The sequence below is a fragment of the Equus asinus genome, chromosome 1, assembly GCF_041296235.1.
Source record: "Equus asinus isolate D_3611 breed Donkey chromosome 1, EquAss-T2T_v2, whole genome shotgun sequence".
Lineage (NCBI taxonomy): Eukaryota > Metazoa > Chordata > Mammalia > Perissodactyla > Equidae > Equus > Equus asinus.
In genome coordinates, this window is record NC_091790.1 from 22,071,193 (window position 1) to 22,089,587 (window position 18,395).

Consider the following 18,395-nt stretch of genomic DNA (forward strand, 5'->3'; position numbering starts at 1 on the left):
CACTCTCTCTGCTCTGCCAGATGCCACGGCATGCCAGGGATCTGACCGGGTGCACAGGGTCTACAAATTAGTTAGGTGGTAGCTGACATCTCTCAGCAGTGTCTTCTCCCAGCCCGTGACGCGGCACATCTCTCCAGTCGGATTCTCTCAGTAACGTTTTGTGGTTGTCCGTGTAGGGACTGTATATAACTTTGTTTTTTCCTATTTCATGTGTTTCCTTTGACATTAGCATAAACTTAAAAAATTGAGGGGGTTATTTTTACTTGTGTAGAATACGTTTGGGTTGTATATCTTGACTTTGTTTCTAGCCCCTGTTAAATATACTTCTAATAGGTGCTCTTAGATTTGGATTTTCCACATACACAATCATGTCTTCTGTCAATAACAACAGTTTTATTTTTTTCATTCAAGTCCTACACCCTGTATTTCTTTCTTCTGGCTTCTCTTCTGGCCAGGACTCCACTTAACAGTCATGAAAGAAGAACTCAGATTCACTCCCACTATAGAAGAAGAACTTTCAACACTTCACCACTAAGTGGGATTTCTGCTGCAGATTTTTGTAGACACTTTTTATTAGATGAAGGAAATTCCCTTCTAGTCCTAGTCTACCGAGAGTTTTTACTGTGAAGAGTTACTGATTTAACCATTTCTGCATCCATTAACAAAATCATATGCTTTTTCTCCCTTATTGTGTTAATAAAGTAAACCACACTTGTTTTCAAAGGTTAAAATCAACTTTGTATTCCAAAAATAAACCCTTGGACATCATGTATTACCAGTTTTTATATATTGCCAGATTCAATTTGCTAATATTTTGTCTGGAAGTTTTGAATTTATTTTCATGAAAAAAAAAAGGTCTATAATTTTCATTGCTTATCATAGTGTTTTCCTGTGCTTCTTGATGTCTAGGAGACAGAAGATAATATTTAAAAGAGTTGTGGTTGTAAAATTTTTATTTCCCAGAACATGTTTAAAAATATTTCTCAGCCATGTTTGCCTTGTGTTTTATTCTTTTAATTACAATGTAAGGTTTTAGAAAATAAACTATGCACTTCCTCCTCAACAAGTCTGTTAAGGAAGAGGATTATACCAAATTGGCTGAAGACATGTGGAAAACAGAATGAAGAAACCTGTAAAATGTTTAGTGAACAAGACCAATTTCCAAATTACTTATAAAACAGAGAAAACTACTAATTTAAGCTAACTTGGGTTACATGGGAAAGCAGAACATTTTCATAGGCTGTCGGATTAAAATCTGAGGCTCTGAGGTTATCTTATCTTTCCAGCAATAGAGACAGTCACAAGTTCTGGAATTCCCAGAAGCGGCATTTAGGGGATGTCCTGGGAGCCCACGTAATCAAGGCAAAAGGCTGGCCCTAGATACAGGCTCTGAATCGCCAGTGAAGGAGGACCAGTTCCACGTGGCTATAAGGTACGGCCTTACAAACAAAATTAATAAATAAACGAAGCTGTATTTTGGAAATAGGATTTAAGGTGCTTTGGAATAAAGACAAGGAAAAACTGAGTGCTTCCTGCCGAGGTAATGGAGTATCTGATGGGGACACAGAAACTAGAAAAACCAGTTCTAATTTCTCAAAGCCTCACAGTAAATATTTAACAGTAAACAGCTCAACTGTGTGGTGTTTATATGCTAAGGAAGGTTCATTTACTGGGGTTTATTGGCAGTTACGTAAAGTGATACTTATACGAAACAAAACTACTATTCTTGACACGCTGAAACCCCTAGTCAACCTGACCCAAGTCTCAGATACTGCCTCACCAGGGCAACTGTTCCGTAAGCAGGTGGAAATCCAAGCAGGCAGGGAGCACTCTATTAAGTGCATCGCTGTTCACCAGTAAACAATCAACCAAAACAAATGTGAGTTTCTTTGGTCTGAAAGGCCTGGTTAGACTTCAGAGGTTCTACATGGAAGTCCTCCCTTGGTTAGGGGTCTCCTGGCTGCAGTTAGGCACCACTGTACCCAAGAGCCCTCAAGGAGACTGTCCTGAGCCACGACGGGCAGGTGCACGATGAACGGAGGGCTCTGGTCCAGCTCTCCCCATGTCCAGCTGCTACACAGCCTCCCTGAACCGAGACAGAGGAGTCCAAGGCCCTGTGTGAAAATTTGTTAGAACGGTTCAAGAGGGGAGAGACCCTTTAAAATAGGGCTGACCGTCTGCTCAGCTGCACTGCGCTTAAGACTATACCCTCAGAGACATCTCATGTTGTACTAGCTATCTTCCTTGTCCTTTCTCTTGATATTGTTCATTCTGAAAGGAAAACTTTTACTGCTGAAGAACACTGGCTAGGACAGGACCACCTGTGTGAGGCATACTCTGATCGCCAGACTCTCCCTGTCTTCAACAGGGGTACGCACAAAATCTAGAAAATACTTGTGGCTTGAGTCAAACACTAATTTTCCTCTGTAGCCTTGCAGCGTCACGAACTTTAACTTCCAAACCTTCCACCTCTGTCCAGTGCAGCATCCTGTGGTGAAACGAGGTATGTGATGGTGGTTACCAGGCACTGGAACACTATGAAAGTCACCAATAAAAACATCAAGGTCTGCATCAGAGCAACAGTTACCATTACACGGCTCTTGTTTTCAGCAAGGAAAACAAAAATTCCTTTTCTATTGTGCACGTTCTTATCCATTTTTATTCCACGTCTTTAATCCAGGCAAAAGTAAATTGTGTTGAGATACATTCCTAGAATTTAAATGGACACGTGCAAAGAAGAAAAGGGGAAGAAGGTAAAATGAACTAAATGAGAAACTGGTAAGAGCTGCTCGGAGCAGGACAGGAGCCCCTGCCTGCAGGATCGGGGCTGAGGCACAAGGGCCCTTGTACAGGACCTGGGCTGGCCGCAGCACCACATAACATCCCTAAAATGTCCACAATACACAGTGGAAACAACGGCAAGTTTTCTGAACTTGGCTTCAGAGAAATAAAATCTCCACCTGACCCAAGACACTGTGCTGTCTCAGGTGTGCAGGTGTGCCTCTTCGGCTCCAGCTGGCATGCCCACCAACTGCAACGTTCTTATTTGTAGTCTGATGTTGCACGGGCACTAAGGAGACAGCCTTTGAATATGTGTAATTTCCAATCTGATGCTGACCTATAGCTAAGGTTCGGAACTGATGACTACAGACAACAAACAGGACAAACAAGTTCTCCTATATTTCTTTCTGATGGCTGATAGAGAAGACCCAAGAGAAAAGATGAGAAAGGGCGGCTTGGTGTAAAGGTGTGTAGATGTGGAAAAGTTTTATGTGAAAGAGAAGCATGTACGTTTTGCGGGGTGGAGCCTCCTCTTCCCAAGGTGTTGCCACCATCCTCACCACTGCAGACCCAGGTCTTTGCCCTGGACCTCCCTCCCGACTCAGAGCCAGCTGAGGATACACATTTCCACCTGGATGCCCCACATATGTCCTATGGCTTCAAAAGCAGGCTTATGAGGGTACAAAATTTCAGATATGCAAGATGAATAAGTTCTGGAGACCTGCTGTACAGTATGGTGACTGTGGAACAGTGCTATCCTGCGTACTTGACATTTGCTAAGAAGGTAGATGCTAAGTGTTCTCACCACTCGCACACACGCAAAAGATGATTATGTGAGATGATGGATATGTTAATTATCTTGATTGTGCTGGTGATTTCACGACATATTTGTTGTTAGCGCCATTGAGTTGATTGTGACTCCTAGTGACCCTGTGTACAGCAGAGCAGAACCCTGCCCAGTCATCCTCTCACCTTCCGGTGCTACAGCAGACAATACTCCACTGTTATTCACAGGATTTTCAGGACCAATTTTTTCGGAAGTGGGTGGCCAGGTCTTTCTTCCTAGTCTTAGTCTGGAAGCTCCACTGAAACCTGTCCACCATGGGTGACCCTGCTGGTATTTGAAATACTGGTGCATAGCTTTCAGCATCACAGCAACATGCAGCTGCCAGAGAATGACAACTGACAGAAGGGTGGTGTGGTTCCCTGTGGGCTGCAGTAGTGAGAGCACTGAATCTTAACCACTAGACCACCAGGGCTGGCTATGTATACAGATATCAAATCATCAAGTTGTACATCTTAAATATATACAATATAAAAAAGCAAATAAGATGAGCAAATTCCTAAGTAATGAGGGAAATTCACACTGAAGGGAGACGCTGGGCAAAGCACTCGTGCGGCAAGTCCCCTTATCGTGGGTGTGGGCACAGGCTTTCGGAAGGGTGATTTAGCACTTGCCCCTCAGCTCAGCAAATCCGCTTCTCAGCATCTCCTGAAGGGACACCCCAAGGAGACCTGCACAGTGGTGGCTGTCACAGCAGCCTGTAAAAGCACCCCACTGGAAACAGGCTAGATGTCCAGGAATAGGGAGATGGATAAACCCCATGGGACATCCGTACATGCGTATCCTCTGCAGCAATTACAAGGACTGAGGAGGAAGCGGGTGGAGACGGCTGGTTTTGGGAGCCATGTGTCCACAGGAGTGCAGGTTCTGCTGGAAGCACCTGGATCTGGAGTCTGGAAGATGTGTTTTGCTGACATTTCCTGCCCTGCTCTGCTTCTCCCACCTCCCTACCTGTCCCCGTTGACCCCAAACCTAACTGCTGGGAGTGGGGAGAACGGAGAAAAGAAGCACTGAAGATAGTTTGAGATTTGAGCTTTTAAAGGAAAAAGATTGAGTCTTGGAGCCAAAATGAGGGAACAGAGACAGGAAACCAGGGCATCGGGGGGCAGTGAGATCACGGGAGGCTGCCTGCAGAGCCAGGGCATTAGCACGGCCGAGCCCCGTCACCGGGAGACACACAGCCAGTCCATGTTCACAGGACATTTGATAACTCAGCTCTCTATGTTAAATGCACATACTACTAAAACACTCCTTTTTTTAAAATAATAAACCTGTTGTTTGCATAGCACAAGTATTACTATTCTCATTTTATAGAGAAATATCAAACTGCTAACCCAGTGAATCCTAAGCTTGTGGGAACAGGCCAAGGAAGTCCTTAGATTTACTTTTATTGTATTACATTTTTAAAATGAGAATGCATTCATGCATTTCTTACATAATAAAAACTAAATAATTTTAAAAGTTTAAAAAGAGATAGCTAAAACAGTCTGTGAAGATACATTTCTATTTGTATCATTTCCATTATTTTTGTTTAACAGCTAGTATTTTTATTTTCTAATAAAAAATTCTTAAAAGTGAAAAAAAAAAAAGTAGGCTCATGAAAATTTCTACCCGTGCCTCCAACCTCACTGCACATCATGGCAGCACTTCCATCCTCCTACTTCACTGCACATCATGGCAGCACTTCCATCCTCCTACTTCACTGCACATCACGGCAGCACTTCCATTCTCCTGCCTCGTCGCATATCATGGCAGCACCTTCGTCCTCGCAGGAAGCCCTGCCTGAAGGAAGGACTACTTCAGGGACTCAAAGCCACTGTGAAATTGCACAGTTATGTTTGTAAGTGTGAAGCCATAGAAAGAAACCTGGTTTAAAAGAAAGGTAATGCCTAATTTTACAAAGGGTGCAGGGAGATCCTGTTGGCACTACTGACCATAACCCCATTCCTCCCTCACTGCCCTGTCCTTTAGCCCCATAAGACATTCCACAATCAACACTCAGGGACAGGAGCGGGCAGAGCTGTCACATTCTGGCTTCTGACTTTCAAAAGCCTACCCCCTGGAGGATGTCAAAGACCTCAGACTTGCCACAGATGTGAAGAGTCGGAGCAAGAGCAAGCAGACAGAGGCCTGAGGGAGGAAGGAGGAAGACGGCACCCAGGAGCAAAGGAATTCTGAGCCCTGCAGATCACAGAACCCTCAGTCAGTGAGTGAGCTCTGCTCCTGGTCAGCTGGAGCCCCAAGAAGACAGTTGCAAGGGTGTCTAAATTTCGCTGGCCCAGCTAGTGTGGGAGCAGCAGGGGACAGTGGGGCCCCAATGGGGGCAAGAGGGGTTGGGGGAGCTGAGTTCTCCACTAGTAGAGAGGGGGGCACAGAGAGCAGGACAAGGATGTCTCGGGTGCCCAGCCCACACAACCCAGGGTACCTTTCTGCCAACTTGTGGAATGAGGTTTGAAAAAGAAATTACATTGCTATCAAAAAAGAAAGGTAAAATTGAAATTATATCCTGAGACCTCTTGCTAACATAGAAAAATAAATTTTATTTGAAAAGATCTTTTTATTTGAAAAGATTCTTATTCATGAAGACAAAATACATCTACCAGGACCACAGCATAAAATAAGTATAGTGATTTATAGAAGTTTTTAGCAAACTGACAATTGTTTGAGTACCGACAAGACAAAAAGGGTTCATGGAAGTTATAAAAGACTTGATTTCCACCCCCAAGTACCTAAGGATGTATTTGATTCACTTAAACAAATACTAGTTGAGTAACTGCTAAGTTGCCAGAAAGTATAGGTAGTATAGAAATTACACAAAGAGGAATGAAGCAGAGTGTCCACTCTGGAAAAACCCGCAGGCCAAGGAGACAAAGGACAACACAAACGAGAAGAGAAGGTAACAGTGTCCAGGAGCAGCAAGTAGGAGACACTTGCAGAGCAAGGTGGGGAACAGGGCTCTAACACGTGTCCAGCCACACCAAAAAGGCACCACATGGCACATCTGTTTACTTGCCAAATCAGGTATTTATAGAAAGGAAACAGATCACTTTGGGGAAGGCTTAAAGAGAAGGCAGTGAGGGCTGGGTCTTGGAGGGCCTGCAGGACAGGGAGCGGGGACAGACTCAGACCTCAGAGGGCCTGGAAGGCTGGACTGCTTTGAAGAGTGAAGATTCTGAGCATGAAAATCTTGAGTCTATCCCTGGGGTATGAGTGGCCTGGAGAGGGGAGACCAGAGGCTAGAGAGCAGTTTCAAAGTCCGGGTGATGAATTCCTCAAACACACACCCCTGCCTGCCACAGGCAAGTCAGTTGTTAAGCGTCTGGTAGGGGAGAGACCCGGTTCTGGACCGGGGAGGGCTGGGCAGGTCGGGAGCCAGAGATCTCCTGAGAACTTTCAGTGAGGCATCCCACCTGCTCAGTCGCTGCCCCAAGACCAACACGTGCTCACTTAACAACGGGAGGCCACCAGCCCTCTCCCAGGCGGCACGCCAAAACTTCTGAGCACAGCTGCCGGGGTCTGCCCAGCACCCCGACTACTGAGAACAGCTATTTTTCTTAGGCTTCTCTGGGCCAGGAGAAGCTTCTCATTGAAGCACCAGAAATGGAAGCAGCAAGTGGTGCAGGGCTAAGGGCCGGCAGCGGGGCATCGCTGGTCCCACGACTCGCAGCTCACTCTCCCCACAAGAGCCCTTTCCAGTCCCCTCCTCATGCTCTCCAACTAGGTTCTCCATTTACCACCTTTTATGAAGTCCCTTCATAAACATTCTTGCTGACCCACAGAGCTCACAGTTTCTGAACCAAGTATCAGGACCTGTTGTACGACGTGTGTAACTGTAATTGTGAGGACAGCGGGAAAATAAGTGAAAGTGGGAACACGCTGCCAAACCCAGGGGCGGGCTTACTGCACACTCAGTTCCAGGTGCACAACGCCCTCTTCCTTCCCAAAGTCACTCAAAGATGTTCTGCCTGTGGAAGCTGTGGAAAAGCATTTGAAAGTTGTATATAAGGAATACACGGGAGAATAACAGTGAGGAAAATATGGAAACCAGGTTTTTTACAACAGTTTTCTTGGCCCTTGTGTTTATCTTATTGGATCTGTCTGGGGGACTCATCTTCTGTGTTTATGTATCAACTTAAAACATCTAGGAAAACTTTCAATAGAGTCTAATTCTAGAGTCTAAATCTATCATTCATTCATCAACTTTTTGAGTACTTAATAATGACAGCATTTTCCTAAATATCTGAGTATCTATTTACACAATCCTGTATTTCTGTGGCTATTTCAGTAATTTAGTCAGTAAAGAGCTTTATTTTGATGTGCTATAAAAATGTCATCTCAATAGTCCTCAGAACATTCTGACTTTATCTGCAGGATTTAAAGCGTTTGATTTGGAAGGCGAGATTTGCCAGCAAGGCGAATATGAAGTAAAGATCTTTTAATGGAGGATTTCTGTATTTGTTTTTCACATGTGATGCGCTTGCTTGTCACTCCGGAGGTGCCTGGATGTTTGGGGAGATGACGTGGAGCAATGAGAATAGTGGGGGGATCTCAGAGCCCCGGCTTGTTAGTGTGGTTCCGACACACGTGGGTGCCTTGAGCCCAGCACATCACTCTCCTACCTGAGCCTAAGGCACAGGAGCTTAGACTGCGCTGTCTTGAAGGTCCCACTGCATTCCGGCTCCATGGACAGTATTACCTTCAGTATTAAAACTTACTAAGCACCTGATATTTGTACTGCACTCAACAGGCAATATAGAGCATCCAACAATGAGTAAACCGCTGTCCTTGACCCCTAGAGACCCCCAAACGCAGGCTTCACCACGGGGTGGGGTGTGTTGGAGAATTAGGTAGAGCTGGACTCAAGAGTCAGGGAATGTGCATCTTCACTTCAGCTCCCTCAAGGAACCTCTGCCAAGACACTCATCTTCACGTCATGAAGCATTACTCTTCTTTGATTTTTCCCTAACCACTTAAAAATGTAAAAACATTCTGAGCTCACAGGCCCTACAAAAGTAGATGACAGGCTGGATTTGGTTTAAGGGCTGCAGTTTGCCAACCCCTGGTTTAAGCTTTTGACAGAGTGAGAGCATCATTTAAGGTCTCATTAACTTTAATTTGTAGCAAGATAAAGATATGATTTGGAGATCAATGGCATAGAATTATTTTATTTTAAATTTCTATTGATGAGCTTTACAGCTTCTCTATAACCTTAAAAAGAAAAATTTGTTTCAAGTCAGAATTGTCAAAATTCATAACAAACTTAAAAGTTACTTGTTCCAGGTTTACAGAACTGTTTTTGGACCTCTTCTGATATAAAGGAGAAGAAGGGTGACGCAGTATGGGCTGGGCTCGTTCTTCTCCCAAGGGTCTGCAAGCTCACCTATGGGAGTGGAATGACCTGCATGAGCTCTGTGCTCTGACACACGTTCATATCAACCAGATTACAAGACGAATGAAGGCCCAATGGCACTGTTTATTTTACAGAGTTATTCCAACAAGTTACCTGTGGGTGCAAAATGCTTTTTCAAAAGCCTGCAATTTGAGAGCACTCCTTGCCATGGTCGTTTATTTTTCAGAAGTTCTACGCCTTGGTAGGACCATTGTAAACCCCCGTTCATCGCATCAGAGCTCAGGTCTCATGCCGAGGCCTCTCTGTGAAGAAGCCCTGAGCAGGCTGGCTCTCTGAGCCCCCACCCCACCACCTGTCTCATCTGTGAAGCTCACCCTCCTGTCAGGGGAACAATGGGCTTCCTGACAGGTGCAAGCAGCCAGGAGTGCACGAAGGCAGGTGTGTGCACCTCTGTCCCCGACTCCTCACCCCAGCAACACCTGCCATTCCGAGCACAGGTCACCACCGGGCTCACACCACTTCCTAACCTTCCCCTTTTGCAATCGCCACTTTCAAGTCCATAAAAATACCTCTACTTTATGAGCAAGTGGAGACTCTGGTAAGGAAATTGTTGGGTGGCTAATCAACCCAGGAGAAATGTCAGCCCTTCTCTGTTAGAATGCAACCAGCTTCCACCATCCACACTGCACCTCTCAGCCCCCGTACCTGATCCCTCCCTACACCTGAGGTCTCATCTGCTAAGTTTACTCTGCCTTCAGCCAGTAAGAATCTAACTCCTAATAGAAGTAATTTAGTGCCCCTTCCGACCAGCTGCAGAGGCTCTATTTTATCCTGGAAACCTGGACTCTCTGCATATCACTGATGCCAGCACTTGACTGAATCTACATTTTGCTTATTCATTTATTCATCAATTCCTTAATTGATTTAGGCCACAAGCATTTTCCCCAGAGACCAAGAGATGGACCATTGCCATTATCATACCAAAGAACTTACTGTTCCTTTGCTGGAAACAGATCCTTTGATTCATTAGTCACTCCTTTATTTCTAAGCACGCACTTATTTTACCAAAACTGCTAAGAGTCTGTCACAAATCACTCCATCAAACAGTGACGACAGGAAAACACTTGAAAGAACTCAACAGTGAGACACTCCTGAAGTTCTGATGGGCTCCACAGAGCATTCATGCTTCTTTTCCACCATCTGCCCAGAGAGACAGCCCCTGCACTCAGCTGTCCCCTAAGCCTTGCAGGCACGTTGCTCTCACATCACTCTGCTCTGGCCAACAACTCTTTGATGTGAAGTCACTCCTGAGGAGGAATATATCTCATGAATGGAAAATATCAGACATATATTCCATATTATAAAATATACCTTTTTTGGGCAGTTCTTTCCTCCACGGGTTCATGATCTGGCCCCCATTATCATTTAAAACACTGCTTGAAACCTCTTTTTTCAGATGCACGTTATTCAAGAAAAAGGAAAAAAATCAAAGGATGAAGTCTAAGACCCAAGTCAGAATCAGAAAATCACCTCCTGAAATATTAAAACGCCACATTTCTTTATTTCTCTTTTCCTGTTAAACATCAGACTGGGCTCCAGCGGGATGACAGCCCCGTGTTAACTACAGATGGCACGTAGGTAAAATTGCACGCTGCAGATCTGCTCCTTAGAGATCTTCAGTCACTGCTGCAGGGCACTTCACCAAGCATGGCTGGGCACTATTATGGGTGCTGGGGGATTACAAAAAGAATAAGATATCGTCCCAGCCCTCAGGAGCACACAACTTAGTTGTGGAAACAAATCTCTCACATACAAAATAATTGTAAAATAGTGCAAAGCAAATTATTAAATAGTTTTAAAAAGCCAAGAACACATGCTGTAGACCATAAATGCTGTCCTTGGTAAGGTAAGAACACAATCTAGGAGACCAATGAGAAAATGGACACTGGCATTTCTTCTGCCACTGTCCTTCAGAAATTCCCAAATTCAGCCTGAATCCCCATCCTCCACATTCAGATGTAACCATGTAAGTCTCCTATTAGCTCTGGCTTATAATACTTTGGTCTCAGAAAATCCAAATGGCTGCAAAGTGTGAATAGCTTCACAGAACAAACATATATATTCAATTCAACAAGAGCAAGATGTCAGGCAGGAGCTGCAGGAGACAGGAAATAGTGTGGGGTTGCCCCAATGGGCTAAGACAGAACTCTGTCCCAGGCACTCCTTCTCTGCCTCTTCTGCTCCATCCTCTCCTTCCCGAACTTTGATACTGTAAACTTTTCTTTTCAACCCAGAAGCGAATCAAGCAAATCCACTGCACAGCCATTCACACCCACACGTGCAGAGGGGCCTCAGCTCCCGCAGTTCCGCTTTGCCCACCAGGACCACAAGCCAGCAGCATTTCTAGGCAATACAGTGGTTAAGTTACAAGTTGCCAGTTACTTGAAGAGGCCAGCCAGGGAGGGAGGGAGGGGCCTCCTGCATCTCCCTTTCTGCAGTGCCAGCCCCTGGAGCGCTGACTGGCAACCCCAGTCCCAGGGCATTCCAATCCCACAGTCAGCTCCAACTCTGCTAGGAACTCTGTGTAGAAGTGGCAGAGGGAACTTTGCAAAGGCAGGGCTTTCTCAGATGGGGCCTGGATTGACACAACCACTGTGCTGAACCACAAACTCTACCCATGTCAGCAGATGAGGTTGCACACTTAAGTTTTAGGTATCAATTTAATCCACACGGGTTGGCAGGGTGCTAGGCCCTGGAAAACAAAGAGGAGCAAAAAACACTGTCCCTCCTTTTAAAAAGGAAGGAGATCATGAAAATACATAAATGGGACAGGCAGGCTTTGAACAGCAGGTTCTCACCATAACAACATGCCCTGAGCTCCACTCCAGACCTACCAAAGCTGGTGGTCTTGGGTGAGGCCTCAGCAGCACATCTGGAAAAAGGTCTAGAATGCGAAAGGTGTTACTTAACATATACGAATAAAAGATGCAGCGCAGACTCGAAGGAGGCGAGGTCAGGGCAGAAGGTGATGCCCACTAGAGTTGGCAACTGGGCATTTCAGAACCTTTGCTTCAGCATCTCAGGTCATGGTGGGACAGAGCTCTCACTGGAAGGGGCCAAATGAGAAGAAATGAAGCAGAGAGGGTAAATGTGCAGGATGTCCCCTGCAGCTTCCTCTGAAGAACAGAGAAGGGTGATAGATTTAGTGGAAATCTTCGTTGCGGGAGAAGTTTGTGGTTTTTTCAGTGACAGACACCTGAATTTGCCAACAAGGGAACAGAGCTAGTGGAAAACATGAAGTTAAAGACAGAGGATGAAGGTGAAGATAAAAGAGAGAGAGAGAGGGACTATCTCACACAGCAAACCCCCAAGGAGGGATGGGGGCACAGGTTCCAGGCCCAGGTGGGGACAGGGTTTGCCACGAGGCCTGAGGGCTCAGAGCACCACCCACATTTGTAGTGTATAGTAAAGCTGACTCATTTAAGTGAGCTTCCAAATTATTTCTGTAATTTTTACAACTGAAATTATTAAAGTATGAAAGTTTAAAATTCACATACAGCACAAGGAGTTAATGAAGACACAATGAGAATCTTTAAGTTAAAGATGGCTGTTTTAACTCACATAATAGAGACCCAGCAAGAAAATAACAAAGAGGTTCATGTTTAACACACTTGGTACGATCTCACTGTGAGAACGCCACCTTCAGCTGGTATAATCAGCTATCCCAGTGAAGTTGCCACTGAGTGCCGAGAACACACAGGATTGTAAGAAAGTAAAAAGTGGGCTTCAGGCCTTGCCTGAGGCCTCCACAGAATGTGTTAACCAAGAGCTGCTGCTAGCAAGAACAATGATTATTAACCTTCATGCTCCAGCCATAAAGAGCGCACAGGTAGCTCCCCCAGCTGAGCACTCCTGCTCCAGCATTGACCAGCCCGTGCTCCTTCTGCACACGGAGAACACACTGGTGCTGGTGTAATTCACTCTGCACATCCACAACACCCACAATAACGGCATGGGCCCCAACAGTCCTGTGTCTAGTAAATCTCAAAAAGTCCTCGCAGTGGCAATATAACAGAATGCTTACCACACGTCACTTTCTAACGTGGTATGGCTTGAATTTTATAACAAAATTTTCCCTTCCATTAACTTCTATTTCTTTTCCTTTTAATTCCCCAACCAAAAATGAGCAAGGGCTGTCCAGTGAGTGTGGTGAGTACCAGAAAAGGCAGGGGCCACCTCCAGAAAGCACGAGCCTCTGAGGCTGCTCAGACAGCTCCCTGAGCCCTCAGAGGGGGAGAGAGGAATGGGAGTGTGCTCAGTGGGAGCCTTCCGTCTGGAGAGAGGCTGGGGTCAAAGCCAGTGGCGGCCGGGATTGAGGGAGGCAGGGTTGTTGGTTTCAGGGATCCACTGATGGACAAAGAAAGCTACAGCAGTTTTTTTCGGCTCTTCCTCCAAAAAAGAGAGGAAGCGAAAACATAAAGTCCCCCCGACTCTGGGAGGGGACTAGACAGCTTCTGCATGGGCTGTCTGAGCGCAGACACCAAGGCTTGGAGGCGCTCTGTTTGGCTCACCATGATGACAGTCCTAATGTCGTACTTTTTACAGAGAACTTTACCAAACACTCTGGGCATGCACCCGAGTGACAAAACACCGCGGGGTGAGCACGGTGGCTATTTCTACCGCTTTACATCCCAGACAAGCACACGGTATGCCCAAGTTAGAAGCTACTGTGCATAGAACAGACTTGTGAGTCACGATTCTTGGAGGCCCAGGACTGCTGCCATCATGACATGAGGGACAGGAACTGGGGACAGATCGGTGAGTGCCCACAGGAACACATATGTCACAACATGTGACATGAGACACGTGATCACTCCTCTACCCTAGGCAACCCATCTTCAGTGACAAGACAGAAGAATCCCAGAGTCCCCTTCCCCCTCAAAGCTGCTTAAAGGGGGAGACTCACAAGCTACTTATCCGTCTATAGTTCAGCCTGTGGCTTAACTGACTTTCCCTCCTAACGATGCAGAGATTCTAACTTAAATTATGGGTATCTCTATCGATACATGTGTGTTTTCACATGGGTTGTAAGTGTGAGCTATTGAAGGCACAATCAACAGCCCACGTGCTCTAGAACTGCAAGCTGCACACACACACTGACAGACACTCAGAGACGGAACCAGCAGTCAGAGAGGACAAGGCTACAGCTGGGAAGGAAGGACTGGGATGTTTCACTGACAGCTCGGCTCCTCACATGTGCTCTCGGTATCAGTGAGACTGGCATCTGTCAACTGTGTGCATTATAAAAGAAGGCCAGACTTTTGTTTTTTCAAAAATTAAAATTAATATGGCTTTCCTTCTTTTTTCTTTTTTCATAGAATTACTGCAGACTAAGGGTTCTTATAGCCCTTGATTTCATATATAGCAGACTTCTATACCCGTAAATGAATGTGTGTATATATAAACATGTGATATAATCTTTACATACATAATCCAATCACCCGGATTTTTAACAAATATGTAAATACATGTATTGTTTTAAAGCTACATTTGAGCTGTTAGGACAAGAAAAATAATTCTGGGTAAAAAACTAATAGGGCATTTAAAAAATTCCCTGTGAGCACACTGAGCAGGGACGCCAGGCCCAGCAGCCATGTGGCTCCAGAGCTGGTGGTGAAGACAAGGGGCCTGGAACCAAAGCCACAGCGAACTCCCAGACAACACACTCCTCAGCAGCCAGAAGGGACCCAGACCCTGGGTGAGACCCTGTCCTGCCCTTTCCCGGCACCTCCACAATCAAGCTGGGGAGCCAGATGGGACAGCCCTGGGCTGACGAGCAGGCAACTGAAATCATGTTTTCAGTGCCACAGTGGGTGGGGAAAAGCACCTCCCTCCTCCTAGGACCTTCCCACAGCGGCTGTGGCGGCCAGTGGAGCACTCTTCACCTGCAGAACGAGCCGCCTGGTCGTGGCACTCAGGAGGGGCACAGATGAGTAATGGCGGCACAGGTCCCGCTTTTGCTGGAAAGCCAGAACGAGGGGAAGGTGACTGGTCTGTGTAGAGATGCCACAGCTGGCAAGTGGAAGGCCCAAGAGAGAGGGCGGGATGGCACATGCTCATGTTCAAGTCTAAAGTGTGCCTTCCCTGAGGTCTCCTCGCCCGAGGAACAAGGTCTTTCTCAAGGAAAGGGCAGAGGTGAGAACATTGGTCAGGCATCAAGAGCCCTCACTCCACTCGGGCTCTGCCAGTAACAAGGTGTGGGTAACATGGCGCAGTCGGTGTTGACGAGGAGAGAGCATCGAGGCGCAAGCACATATGGCACCCCCTTACTTTACAAAAGGGAGGAGTTTCGTTCTGCTGCACATTCCTAAGAACTGTTCAAGGTCATGCAGCCAGCAAGTGACAGCCCAGTGCATGACCCTGGATTCCAGGTGGTTCTGCTGCCTACACTGCCTCAGTTTCCCCATCCGTACAAAAAAGCAGGAGATGGCATGACCTCCAACTTCCTTTCTCCTTCTGTGTGGCTGTTTCCTTTTATTGGGAGGGAAGAAGAGAGGAGGTGAGGGTCCCGGGCTACAATGCGAGTAGCTTAGCAGCTGCTAAGAAACTGGCAGGCAGAGAGTAGGAGGACAGGGGCCTGGAAGGAAGGCCATGTGGTTGGGGCTACAGCCTAGTATTAAGAATTAGTATTAACCTACTAGTAAACCAAAATTCACTTCTCCCTTTCTTTCTTTCTTTCTTTCCTTTTGCTGAGGAAGATTAGGCCTGAGCTAACATCCGTGCCAATCTTCCTCCACATTATATGTGGGTCACTGCCACAGCATGGCTGACAAGCAGTGTGTAGGTTGGCACCCAGGATCCAAACCTGCCAACCAGGGCTACTGAAGCAGAGCGTGCCAAACTTAACCACTACACCACAAGGCCAGCCCCAAAACTCACTTTTTAAATTGTGTTTTGCCAAAGGGAGGAAGAAATAACAGCTGTTCATACTCAATGGCGAACAGCTAACAGTATACCCAATAGCGAAAAGCTGAAAGTTTTTCCTCTAAGATCAGGAACAAGAAAAGGATGCCCACTCTCACCACTTTTATTCAACATAGTACTGGAAGTCCTAGCCAGAGCAATTAGGCAAGAATAGGAAATAAAAGACATCCAAATTGGAAAAGAAGTAAAATTATCACTATTTGTGGATGACATGATATTACACATAGAAAACCCTAAGTACTCTACCAAAAAACTATTAAGAATTAATAAACGAATTCAGTAAAGTTGCAGGATATAAAATCAATAGACAGAAATCTGTTTCATTTCATACGCTAATAACAAACTATCAGAGAAATTAAGAAAAAAATTCCATTTACAATTGTATCAAAAAGAATAAAATACTTAGGAATAAATTTAACCAAGGAAGTGAAAGACCTGTATACTTGAAACTATAAGGCAATGATGAAAGAAACTGAAGACACAAATAAATGGGAAGATTTCTGTGTTCATAGATTGAAAGAATTAATATTGTCAAAATGTCCATCTACAAATTCAACGCAATCCCTATCAAAATTCCAATGGCATTTTTCCCAGAAATAGAACAAACAATCCAAAAATTGGCATGAAACCACAAAGGATCCCCACAGCCAAAGCAATCTTGAGAAAGAACAAGGTTGGAGGCATCGTGCTCCTTGATTTCAAACTATATTAGAAAGCTACAGTGATCAGAACAGTATGGTACTGGTACAAACACAGACATACAGATCAATGGAACAGAATAGAGAGCTCAGAAATCAACCCATGAATATAAGGTCAATTAATTTATGACAAAAGAACCAAGACTATATTATGGGGAAAGGGCAGTCTCTTGAATAAATGGCATTGGGGAAACAGGACAGCCATATGCAAAAGAATAAAACAACCTCTATCTTACTCCACATACACAAAAATAAACTCAAAATGGATTAAAGACTTGAATGTAGGACCTGAAACCATAAAACTCCTGGAAGAAAACATAGACGGTAAGCTCTATGACATGACTTTTTTAGATCTGACACCAAAAGTATAGGCAACAAAAGCAAAATAAACAAGAAAAGCAAAAATAAACAAGTGGGACTACATCAAACTAAAAAGTTTTTATACAGCAAAGGAAATCATCAAGAAAATTAAAAGGCAACCTTCCAAACGGGAGAGAATATTTGCAAACCATATATTTGATAAGGGATTAATATACAAAATATATAAAAAACTCATACAACTCGATAGCAAAAAAGCAAACAATCCAATTAAAAAATGGGCAGAACATCTGTACAGACATTTTTCCAAAGAAGACATACAAATGGCCAACAGGTACATGAAAAGGTGTTCAACATCACTAACCAACAGGGAAATGCAAATCAAAACCACACTCAGATATCATCTCACACCTGTCAGAATGGCTATTATCAAAAAGACAAGAAATAACAAGTGTTGGCAAGGGTGTGGAGAAAAGGGAACCCTTGCACACTGTTGGTGGGAATGTAAACTGGTACAGCCACTATGGAAACCAGAATGGAGGTGACTCAAAAAATTAAAAATAGAAATACCATATGATTCAGCAATTCCACTTCAAGGTATATATCTGAAGAAAATGAAATCACTATCTCAGAGATATCTGTGCCCCCATGTTCACTGCAGCATTATTAACAATAGCCAAGACATGGAAACAACCTAAGAGTTCATTAACGGACGAATGGATCAAGAAAATGCAGAAAAAGAAAATAGATATATATATTATTTAGCCATAAAAAAGAATGAAATCTTGCCACTTGCAACAACATGGATGGACCTAGAGGGCATTATGCTAAAAGAAATAAGTCAGACAGAAAGACAAATACCAAATGATCTCACTCATATGTAGAATCTACAAAAAAACCCCAGAAACTGAGCTCACACACAGAGAACAGATTGGTGGTTGCCAGGGACGGGTGATGGGGGTGGGCCAAATGGGTAAAGGAGGTCAAAAGGTACAAACTTCTAGTTATAAAATAAATGAGTCATGAGGATATAATGTACAGCATGGGGACTACAGTTAATAATACTGTATTGCATATTTGAAAATTGCTAAGAAAGTAAATCTTAAAAGTTAGCACAAGAAAAAAAATTCTCTAACTATGCATGATGAATATTAACTAGACTTATTGTAGTGATCATTTTGCAAAATATACAAATAAAGTCATGCACCAAACAGTGACATTTTGGTCAACAATGGACTGCATGTATGATGGTGGTCCCATAAGATTAGTACCATACAGCCTAAGTGTGTAGTAGGCTGTACCATCTGGGTTTAAGTATAAGCTATGATGCTCACACAGTGACAACAGTGCCTAACAAAGTGTGTCTCAGAACGTATCCCAGTCATTAAGGGACACATGGGTGTATCCAATAATTACGCTG

The 18,395-nt window shown here is 44.6% G+C and overlaps 1 protein-coding gene across 11 annotated transcripts in view; it reads right to left on the minus strand.

The window, feature by feature from the left end:
* Positions 1–18,395, minus strand: part of FAM120B (family with sequence similarity 120 member B) — an 82,276-nt gene that overhangs the window by 24,623 nt on the left and 39,258 nt on the right. Inside the window, exon 7 of one of the 11 annotated variants that reach the window (XM_070512562.1) lies at positions 1,315–1,362. The exons of the other annotated variants lie outside the window; for them this stretch is intronic. Coding sequence (XP_070368663.1) covers positions 1,330–1,362 — 33 coding nt within the window. The 3' untranslated portion in view covers positions 1,315–1,329. Of the gene's footprint in view, positions 1–1,314; positions 1,363–18,395 lie in introns of those variants that run through there. 11 annotated transcript variants of the gene reach the window in all.